At 39.5% G+C, this 12,377-nt stretch overlaps 1 protein-coding gene across 1 annotated transcript in view; it reads right to left on the minus strand.

The window, feature by feature from the left end:
• Positions 1-12,377, minus strand: part of LOC126416999 (cilia- and flagella-associated protein 44-like) — a 582,681-nt gene continuing 570,304 nt past the window's right edge. Inside the window, exons 25-26 of the mRNA XM_050084886.1 lie at positions 5,679-5,878; positions 1-391 (exon numbers count right to left, since the gene is read on the minus strand). Coding sequence (XP_049940843.1) covers positions 1-391; positions 5,679-5,878 — 591 coding nt within the window. The remainder of the gene's footprint in view (positions 392-5,678; positions 5,879-12,377) is intronic.

Consider the following 12,377-nt stretch of genomic DNA (forward strand, 5'->3'; position numbering starts at 1 on the left):
TCAAACGAGAGCACCCCTCTTTTTGTAGAGTTTTGAGACTCCAGCCTGGATGTTCTTTGGCCAGATTGACAGCTCTAATTTTGTAATCCAGAGAAATATAGTCGTATCCTTTTTTTTCTTCTCGTCCAGCTCGTATTCGTTGGCAATGGGACTCATTTCATTGTCTTCGTAGGCATTATTATCATCGATTTCATTAATGTCTATCAGTTCATCATCATGAACGAGGGTGTTTTCGGCGAGCATTTGCAGCATATTCTGGAACATTTCTTCCCCAATTACCATGGATTCTTCGTTGATTGATGATGACGGTTCTGCTGCGATGCGATTACTGTTACGAAGGAGGCTTTCAAAATACACCAATGCATCTTTCAATTCTTGTTTCGCCACTTCACTGTGTATAGAATCATCTTCGATCACATCACTTTCATGCGAAGGGCCCAGATCGCTCGCCAATTGTACCACCTCCATTTTTCCGTTTGTTTAACAGGGTGTACCAAAGCTCTCACGTATGCACTGATTTTCGACGATGTTATAAGTTGCGCTAGGGACCGCGCCTACCTTCTTTCGACATTAGCAGCCAACTACGCTGTTATGCGGCAGCTCGTTTCGGCCCATTCAGCATCTGTCCTTCAAGTGTAACGAGCGAGTAACGGAGTTTATATTTCATACCTGCCACAGCAAATTTGTGTTCGTGGGGTCTCTATTCTAATTCGAACGTTTGGCTTACACAATACGTATTTGATTCGGAATATTGTTTCTACATCTTTTGTTAACTATACGTGGTAAACATTATGGAGACAACTAATAACATTTGTGAAATACAACTTTGTTTGCGGAAAACATAATGATGTTCGAAGTCGCCAGTTTTTCCACGACCATCGACTTTCAACAACTTATTATATGCATAATTGTTGCAACTGATTGCCGGGAATTATATATGTGTGTGTGTATACATTTTAATTACAAAAAACAAATACTATAAAAAATGTTGCATGGCGCGAGATTCGATCCGACGACCTTCGGATTACAAACCCGAGTGCTTACCGCTGCGCCACGGCACTGTAGAAAAGTATTAATCGTAGAGAGTATTTCACTGCAACGGTTTCTTGTAACTGTCAATTTTCTTGACAATGGCTGAGAAGCGCATCTTGGTGCTTTGCCACATTACACCCCTGGCCATGAGCTTTTATTATTCGCAGTATGAATCGAATCTGAATTTCGCAATTAGCGGCCTCCCCTTGTAAGACAAAAAACGAAAGATACACCACAAAGGTATTATCTGAATTGGACAGAAATCAGTAAATGTGATGTACATATACAGACAAACAAATTATTGCAATTTCAGAAAAACTGGATGTTGGCAGTTGCAACTACACTCCTGGTTGTTGAGCTATATGGCGAGTGGCAATCAGGATGGTATCTTACCACTGTCCAAAGCATTTCCAGATACATTTTCACTGGTCATCAGGACTCATTTTGAAATTAGATTCATCCCTGAAAGCAAATCTATTCCTTCAATCAGATTCCAGGCTCAAGATGTGTCAGGAGATGCGCCAGACAGCAGTGGGATACCAACGCTACTGTCGCCCACCATACGGCCTGACGGTCCTGAGTGATGGTTTTGGTTGTCATTTCTTTTCATAGCAGGACCTGTTTGGTTGTCATCCAAGGCACCTTTACAGCACAGAGGTATGTCGTCGATATAACGAAACAAAGCATTCATGAGTTGCACAGTTAACACAAGATAATGAAATAAAGAGTTCACAAAGTAACATTTTTCACAGTTCAATGCCTTGATGCTCAAAACAATGAAAGCAAGAGAACTGCATGAAGCGTCTTAACTTGTATGAGCGTAGTGGTCCCAGAACTGCTACAGACAAGGCTGTGGCCCTGCACACAAAGTGCCGAGTTCAATGGCAATGCAAACACAGAAACTAACATGGCAGATGATCCAGCTTCAACGCCCAATGCAGTGGAGACACAGGGATGTGAAAACAGGTCCAGGGGCTGTGACAGACAAGCTGCATGTGAGAAAGGAGGTAATGACTGGAGCTTGACTAGAGGACATTTGATGACACAGCCTGCTGGGGACAGGGTCTCTGCAGGAAATGGCAGCTGTGGCAACTGCACTGAGAAATGCGTGAACACCTGAGCTGTAGTTACAGCCAGCATAAGTTAGTGGTACCCAGCATTCGCTGGTGTGCCCACAGATTTACCATTAGGCCAAACTTTGCCAATGGGAAATGCATATGGTTGTGCAGGAGACAAAATAGAGGCCAGCGCGAGTTGAGCAATGGAGCAGTGTAAACACATCTCCAGGAGGCTGATTTTGCTTGCCAGAAGCCACATGGATTGAGCATAAAACAAGAACCCCACAACACAAATGAGATTGTTTAGCTAGCACCAACCATTTGGCCTCATTTCTTCACAATTGTGACATGCATGCTGCCCCATGGGTTTAGAAGACAGTTTTCAGTTTCATTCATTCATGTGTCCATCATTTTCCTGCAGTTATGTGATCAAACAATTTGTTCGATCACTAAGGAATGTGTGCCCTCCAGGAACAGTGTTCAAGCAGAACTATTGTGCAGTGGCCATCAGTGCAGTCACACGATTGCGAGAGTACAGAGTTTTGCTGCTAGAAAATATTGTTAGGTGATAATGTACTCCTTTATGATAAGTAAATGTATCAGTGAGTGGGCATGTTCCTTGTCAATTACTGTCACCACAACCTACACCCTGAGCACACTGCATGGTTGTGCATCACTAACTTGTATGTGGTTGTCCTACACATTTCTGTTTTTCACTCACATCAACAAATTAAACAATTAAAAATAATAACTAAGAAACATACTTGGTTGTAAAACCTGTTAAATGGTGCAGGATTTTATTATAATAAGAATGGTAAAAACAGCATAACAATCAGAATACATAGAATGGAGATATTTAAGTTTTAACTAAGCAAGTCTACCAGAATTGACTCAGAGTTGGCTGGAGTACAGGAAAGCTGGGTAGCACATCCAGGGGGCAGAAGGATGTCCTCCTCAGGTAACTGTGCTTAACTTTAAATTTGGATTTTTTCTCTGTATCCCTGTGCCTGCTCCTACCCTTTTCAGGCCTTGCTGACTTTGCCTGCCATGCTGGCTTATGATACTGAGGGCCACCATTCGTGCCTTCCCCAAGAATGTGCATGCACCCTCCCTGCACTCCAGCCACCAAGTGCCAATTCTGAAAGGCTTGCTTAATTGAAACTTAAATATCCCCATTCTATATACTCTAATTTTCATGGTGTTTCTACTATTCTTATTGTAATTAAATCCTACATCATTTAGCAGATTTTCCAACTAAATATGTTTCTTAGTAATTATCCTTCAATTATTTAATTTATTGATTATAAGCTTCAGCATGCACATTGTTATGACAGTGCACTACCACACCTCATGGTCACTATACCAATGACAGGGTTCTTGGAAGATCTTATTACATCAAAATATAGCAGAAGTGACATAACAGCATCTAGAATCAAAATAATAGTGATACATTGGTAGGGCAAGACAGCCAGCCAGAGAAGATGCTGAATACTTCCAGCTGATCTTGCTCATTTCAGTGCAATACTTAGGAATTCTGCTGCTAGATGACACAAAATGGAAGACATTGAATACTACTGAAATCTTGGTTCTGAATAGCTAGAATGGTTTGGATTGCTATTCCATATGATGACAAGGATGTTAGACTGGAAATAATGAAGTTAAGGGGAATAATTATGGCAAAAGTGTTGCATTAGTCAGAAGACCAAATTGTTTTATATCTGACAACATTAATAAATGAATGTCTTCTGCAGGGACAGGTACATGGAATATTGTTACACCAGAGAGCCAAAATCTTACAGGCCAATTTACTTTGGAAATTCTCTACCTAAAATAAAGAGAAGCACCTATGCATCTGTCTGAGAAATTACAGACAGATATGTGGCATAAGTTCTGTACAGTATGATTTCAGAAATGGAAAATCCACCATGAATTCAGTGATCATGAATCATGCACTGCATATTGTTGACAACTCAAAAACAAATATACCATCATTGTAATGATTGATATAATTGAGGTATTTGATAATTTATTATCACCTGATTTGATGAAGATACTAAATAAAATGGACTCACACTAGTGTCCCCATTACACCCTCTGGTGATACTGCAAGACAGATGGACAAAAGATGAGGCTGGAAGGTGCCAGTGGGAATAAAGTGAAGAGTGTTGTCTAACAGATGCTCACAGGATTTTGTATGTGGCCCAGTTTTTGGATATTGGCAGAAACCCACGATGGAGCCAGCTACATGACAAAAGAAACACTGCAGTTCGGGCAATGTAAAAACTCCTTGACAACTTGTAGTACTGTTACCGGCTTTCAAGTGTGAAGCTATAACAGGTGCAGGCGAGAACAGAAGCCATCAACAGAGCTGTGGTAAGGTTGAGGTACTATCATAGAGATGTTTACAAAATTGTGTTACATTATTGGTTGAGGCAGGCCCATGAAGCTGCTGCAGCCAGCCCACTGCAAGTGACAGGGACCAACTTATGCTGATTCAACTACAGTGACTACCTTTGAGTGTAATAAAAGCATATTGCAATGGAATCCTCATCACCATTATATGCCATCAGATGAGTGTCTGTGCACATAAAGCCATAAAAGTAAAGGCAGCCAGGCCCTTTGGTAAGCACAACCACACATCACAGGTGCCCACAGGACTGCACCTAATTGAAAATAAAACATTAGAAAACTGAGACTTCTGCTGCTATGTATGAGAGTGTGCTGAAGTGATGTGTCCAAATTTTTTATTCCATTCTCAGTATCAGTTGAAGTATTGCATATCATGAATATTATTCAGCTGATTTTCATACTTTGCTGTCACAAGTTGCAACCCTCCACCAATAGAAGGCTCTGAACCATAGCATATAACAAGGCAGTGTGTAATTTAACTATATTGGTGTGTGAGAAACAGTATGATGTAATCAAATTTATAGCCACAGAAAACATTGTCCACATATGGCATACTCTCTCCTTCAGCATGAGAAGGCCAGACCACACATGGACACTGCAATGTCTGCAACAATCCGATGGCTTGGGTTTGTCATTGATCACCCTTATTACAATCCCAACCTGGCCCCATCTGATTCTCAGCTATTTCCGAAAATTAAAATATATCTTGGAGGACTTCACTTTATAGTGATAAGGCAGTTCAACCAGAGATGTGTTTGTGGCTCTGTCAATGAAGCTAAACATTCTACATGACATTATCAACAAATTCGTTTCTTGCTGGGAGAAATGTGCCCATCGCCAGGATGTCTACATTGAGAAATAAGTATGCAGACATGAAGAATGAAAATGTAGAATGTTGATAACATCTGCATCATTTAAAAACCTTTACGAGTTTTCAAATAAAAAGTTTGGAGGCATTACTTTTAGCATTCCTGTGTACATAAATTGCATATTGTCAAATTTATAGTCCTTACAGTTACCCTAAAAAAAACAATTTTCATAGATTTTTAGTTAATTGTTATTCTACAAAGTATATTAATTGATGATGGCCATTAGAAAGATCTTTTCACACCAAATTTCACCACATTAAAAATATTACTTATCTTTAGATACCACTGAAATATTGTTTCTGTTACATACCTGTGCCTTTCCTTTTGCTCAAGAGTCTCCATTCGTAGTTCTCCAACACGGTTATAGAGCTTTTTTAATGTTAAATTCAGGAATAGCAATTTATCATCAAGCTTTTGGAATGGAGCTCTCAAATCATTGAAATACTGCAACTGGTTTAGTCGAAGGATCACTGTAGCCTCCACTTCATTCAGTCTTCTTTGTTTCTCACGCTAATATTGACAGAAAAGCACATATGTAAAGCCTCTTTGTTAAGCGCCAATAGGAAACATAATTCTATATAAACAGGACTTAACATAATAATCACAGTACAACTTTTTCTAGTTGGCCTTGATCTTATTTACTTTCCAACATTAAACATTTCCTGAAATGTCTGAAATCATTGTTCCCTCTATGCTAGTTATCACTGAAGTGCATTGCTCTCCTTTAACATTTGTTATGTAAATAGCTTGCTGGCTTCTTATCATTTACTTCAGCAGTACTCTTCTGGTACAAAGCTATAAACTGATTTTTCTTCACTTTGTCTTCTGCAAGCAAAGGGATAAGAGATATGGCCTTGGGAAGCAGAACAGTTCCTTGCTATATCAAAATTTTCATGGATCATATTGAGAACACTTTCTTGAAAACAAGGGACTGGAGCCTAATTTGTTTCTCATAAACTGATACTTCCAATGTTTGTATGATTATTGAAGCTAAATTACAAAATTCCTTCAGGTAGGTTCTACTTACGTTTGTGTCAAATCTCTTGGGACTATTCCTCTGTACATCTTTGATCATCACATTGTATTTTGGAGAGTATTAGCCATTCTTAGATAACAGACTGCAGCTACCACTCTCTCGCATTACCAAAGCAGTTTGTGAACTGATTGTGAATACATCTAGGAATTCAATCAGTCTTGTCCTCCCTCTAGACATGTCATATTTCATTTCTGGTGGACCTCATAAAGCTGTATATCAGAAACTTGTGGTAGGTACAGTAAGCAAAAGCAAAGCTCCATGTTCTGGCCCAGATGGGCCACTCAAGACTGACCAAATGCCATGTCATTCTCTACTAATGGCATCATTCAGTATGGAGAGGCATGGGGTTCGCACACCACTCTCCTGTTCAGTGTGAGCTTTAATGATCTTGGAGCCACTACTTCTCACTCAAGCAGCTCCTCATTTGTCGGAGGCCAAGTGCACCCCACTCCAGTCCTCCTGCCAAGAAACAAGGAAAAATCCCTGGCAGTACCGGCAATCAGACCTAGGTCCTTTGCAAGGCAGTCAGCCTACTTAAAAGAGTATTGATCCATGTCTGGAAAGCAATTCAGAAGTGATTCTGCATGCCATGGATTCAACAGATACTTGGTAGGTTTCCAGAGATCAGATGCCTAGGCACAGGTCACACACTTCCTTTAATTTATGGGCAGTTGGCTTGTGGGCACAGAGCTGGCACCCGATAGCATCCCACTTGTGTTTCATTGGATCCAGATAAGCTGAATTTGATGGCTAGGATATCAAGGTGAGTTCACTATCATCCTCCTCAAACCTTTGCAACATGATTCTGGCCTTTTGACATGGACAGTAATCCTGCTGCATGATATCATCACTGTTGAGGAACACATCAAGCATAAAGGGTTACAGGCGGTCCCTAATAATGTTCACATAGTTCACATTTGTCATGGTGCCTTCAATTACTACCACAGGTCCTATGGAAGGCCAGGTAAATGTCCCCACAACATAATACTGCTCCCTTCAGCCTGTGTAAGTGGCGCGCTGCACATTTTGAGTAGCCATTCACCTGGATGGCAACTTATCTGGACATGACCATTGACCTGGTTTCACAATAAACTGGATTCATTTAACCAAGTAACATGATTCCATTGATCTGCAGTCCAATCTTGATTACCTTGAACCCACTGTAATCGTAATTGATGATGTTGTTGGATCACCATAGTAATGTGCAGGGGTCCTCTGTTGTGGAACACCATGTTCAACATTGACCACTGAACGGTGTGGTCCAATACACTGGTGCCTCCACCAGCACTGTACCCTGTCATCACATCTGCTGCAGATCACTGCCTGTCCTGCTTTACAGAGCAGGCAAGCCTCTGGCCCCCAGTTCTGTGATGAGATGTGGATGTCCGACTTCTTGTCACCTACTCATGCTTTCAGCATTCTTCAACAACTTTCCACAGGTGCTCATGACAGTAGCACACAAACAGCCAACTAGCTTCACATTTTCTGAGATGCTCACTCCCAGGCACTGGAATCTGGCTTTTGTCATAGTCGCTCGTACTTACCCTCAGTTGATAACTAGATACTGGGGAAATCCAGTATGACTCCAGCCAATGGGAGTATTAACAAGTTTATCAAAATCATATCCAGCAAGTAAATGAGAGATTCACAGGTCCTTAGCAGCAGTTTGCTGTTACATTAAGATGAGAATCATTATATAAGAAATGGTAGTCATAAGGGAATTATAATACAACATCTTCTGCTGAGGAAAATGTGGGGAGCTGCAACTGTCTGTACATAAGCAATGAGTTCTTATCAAGCAAAAATATGTGAATATCAAGCAAGTATTTCTTATAACTTTTTCTAGAAAACATATTGTGTTAACACAAATACTGCAGCATTTTTCTAACCCAGATAATTAGAGACTTTTCAGTGCTTCATAATGTAAACCATGAAATACTGCCATTTCTTTTGTTCAATCATAGTTGAAGAGTTTCTTCACAGATGGCTTACCACATATATGCAGACAATGACCCAGCTGTCATGGGATTATACCCATATTGTCTTGAGTAGTAGGTTGTCATTCTCATAATGATAGAAGGTATCAGCATCCATTGCAATAATTATTTCTTCCATACATTTAGCCCTACTAGAATTGGTAAAATAGGATATGTCTGTAAGTAACTGTATTGGAAATCATAGGTGCTACCACATGCCACATGGACTGGAGATTCAACCAAATGGAGTCTTTGGTTTCATAACTTGACAGTGATATGATGCTCATAGCTATTTTTGCACGACTGAGAGCACTTCCAGTGTGAGACTCTAGATGACGCCACAAGTATTGCTTCTGTCATGTCTTGTGGACAACTTCTCTGGCTGTGGTCTGTGAATAAAAGGGCCAGATTAGTAGTGTACAGCCAGTTCTGTATTTACCATTGCTGGATCTACACCTCCTTGTTACATCAATTATCTCATTATTACTGTATTTGTTCTCTCTTCAACTGCACTATAGCTGTTTGTTCCTAATGTTGCAAAACACTTACTTTTTGCTTTTTTACATTACAGTTATCATTTTCCATGGATCCCTTGGAGAGGAGTCTCTCATCTAATCTATCCTGCTGACACATGTCAAATTTGTCAGCTTGGTGTTGGCCCTTGCTCTACAGACTGGGTTTGCTTAGAGTATTCGTACATCAGATTTTTCTGTAGTCTATAATGACAGTGCTTGCATTGTTTGTGTCTCATTCACTCCTCTAGAGATTCTACTGTGCAACTGTAATAAGCTTGTGTTAGTACAAGAACAAAACTGGTGAAGAGACACACTTACTAAAGATGAAATTTGTGCCTGTTTCAGATGGTAAACTTAAAAGCCCAGACTGGATTCAACAATTATTGAACTCTTGAAACAGCAGCAGCAACTGATGATGCTGTTGTGCTGCACCATGCAGGATATGACAGGAATCACTAACAGATGACTCTCCATGATGCATAATGCCTCTCTTGTAGCATCTGCCACTGAAGTTTGTTGAGCATCACTGTAATGCCTTCATGCCGACTAAACAATCTCTTGAGAAAACATGCTACTCTTCAATGGATCAAACCCACTAATGGTCTCAAGTTGGCAAGCAATACCCAAGAACTGGTTGAACAAAGTGTTTTGTAAGCATTTCTTTCATGTATGAATTACATTTCCTGAAGGAACTCGAAACTTTATTTATGCTGATGATTGCGCTATCACTACTCAGGCTGACTGTTTGAGACTGTAGAAGATACGCTATCAAAATCTTTGGAAGAATTCACTGTTTACTATCATGGGAATTACTTGAAACCTAATCCTGCCAAGACTCAGACCTGCACTTTCCACCTGAAGAATAAATAGGCAAATATATCCTTAAATATATCCTGGGGAGGCATCATACTCAAACATAATCATACTCCCAGATATCTTGGAGTAACTCTGGATCGCACACTAACATATAAGAATCATTGCCTAAACACCAAACAGAAAGTGGCAGCCAGAAATAACATAGTGCAAAAATTGACAGGTACGTCATGGAGTGCTAATCCAAGCACCGCGCACTCAAAAAGCGAACTTGCTCTATGTTATTCCTCTGCTGAATATACATGTTTGGTATGGTACAAGTCCAGGAACATAGATGTGGCTCTAAATGAGTCTTGCTGGATTATCACAGGTTGCTTAAGACCTACTCCTGTGGACAAACTCCATTGCCTCGCTGGCATAGCTCCTCCTGAAATCAGACGTGAGGTAGCTGCGAGATACGAGAAAAGTCAGGCCACAATGAAGGAAGCCCATCCACTACATAGCCCGCACATCCTAGACTAAAATCAACAAAGAGCTTCTTGACAACTACTGTGGCTCTCATCGAGAATCCACATGCAGCAAGGATCTCGTGATGGTGGGAGAAATGTCAGTATATGGGAGAATGGATGGCTCCAAAGGAAGAACTTCCCCTGGACATTTGCAGAAGTGGTCAATATGGAAGTCTCTCAATAGATTACGATCAAACACAACAAGATGCACGACCAATCTGCAGACTTGGGGTTTCTCTGTGGACTCAGTTCTTTGCCAGTGTGATGTTAAGCAGACTAACAGTCATTTCCTTCAGTGTTCCTCATCATCAACCACCTGAACCATGCAAGTTGAGTCTATCTCTTGTTGTATGTTCATGGACATATCTGTTTGTGCAGTAATTACCAATGTTATTTTTGATGTGTATAACTGACTGGTAAATGTATTCACATCGAGCAGTTAAAATCCCCAGTGTTTTTAACAGGGGATTATATATATATTCTGTACTAAATAAAATAAATTTCCTTAAACTTCTTCCTATGAATGCCACTGTGGTACTGCTTTCCTACTATTTGGTTTATGCAGTCATTCAACTTAAGATCAGTCCTGATGGTTACTCCTAGATGTTTTACAGAAGCCTGTTAAAAACACTGGGGATTTTAACTGCTCCATGTGAATAGATTTATCAGGCAGTTGGTAATTACTGCACAAACAGCTCTGTCCATGACCATGCAAGAAGAGATAGACTCAATTTACATTTACCAAGAAAAAATAAACATAAAACTCAAAACAGCATTTTCTACCAAGGAATAAAACTGTCCAATAAATTACAAAACTAGATTAAAGAAATTGCAAAAATACACTTATTTAAAAAGGCAGCTAAAAAGTACCTCTTATGAAATACATTTTATATGTTGAGGAATTACTTAGATAAAACAGAGAAGGGTTTGATAAAAAATGTTATACAAATAAATAATAGTAATAATGATTATAAAACATATAACATTACTGCTCTTCTCGTTATACTGACATGCAATTTACCTGGTGATGACAAGGTTCATTTTTGTCACAAGGCAGCCATGTATAACACTACTGCGGTAGTAAATTTGCCAAATATGGTCTAAACTTGCAGTAAATGTTACCCTCTGAGAGGAATTTAAATGACTGAGTTTACCTAATGGAAAATTGGAATTGAACCTCAATTTTGAAAGAACAGCTGTAGGTAGATGACAGAAAGATACAATTTTGCAAGGAGTAACAGTAACTGATAACTGTTAAATGAAATAGTTATACGGTCGCCAGCCTAATAGGCATAATAATGTAAAAGCATTATTCATCAAGAATCTGTTTTTACTGCTTCAATGCGAACTTTCATTAAATACTGTTCTATGAAGTGCAATGAACACACCCAAATGGACAAATTACACATTGGGTAGCAGAAGTTGTCACTAGATTTGCGAATGAGCCCTTCTCTTGTTTACTTTAATCATTACTTCTGTCTTTAGCTAAAATTGCTTAAACCTGCCCTTCATTAACCACACAAGACCAGACAGCACATAATAATAGTCAATACAATTAATACAAGGGGGAGTCAAATGAAAACCTTAAATATTTTTCTAAATATTATTTATTGTGCAGAAGTGGTACAAAGCTGTATTCTGACTCATTTTCTTCCTCGCGGCCACTATCCATTAATTGTGCAAGTTTATTGTCAATTTCTACTTCATTTATACTTTAGACGATCTCATCCTCTGACCTATTTTTATTTATACTAGTCATTTCATTACTCTTCCTTTCCTTATCACCAATAACGGCAACTCGCTTGTCTTCCGTGGTGCCTTCATTTTCAACATTTCCCTCTTTAATATTTGCTGCACGTGTACTTTGCATGGCACTTCCTATTTTCACCTTCCCTCTATCTACAATTTCTGCCCCTACTTCTACTACTTCCCCCTTTATAATATCATAGGCTGTATAAATATTCTCAATTTTACTTATTTTGTTCTGCTCACCTTCGTCCTTTGATAACTTTTTCTTGCACAACAACTCTTTCTTATTATTGCCATTAATTGATACACTCAAATTTTGTTTGATTTCGGGGTCATTAACCACCGAAACTTGTCTACTGAAGTGTCTGATTCCATGCGCACTTCTGCTGCAGCTAAGTCGGCCGCACAATG

This window comes from Schistocerca serialis, chromosome 8 (genome assembly GCF_023864345.2).
Source record: "Schistocerca serialis cubense isolate TAMUIC-IGC-003099 chromosome 8, iqSchSeri2.2, whole genome shotgun sequence".
NCBI lineage: Eukaryota > Metazoa > Arthropoda > Insecta > Orthoptera > Acrididae > Schistocerca > Schistocerca serialis.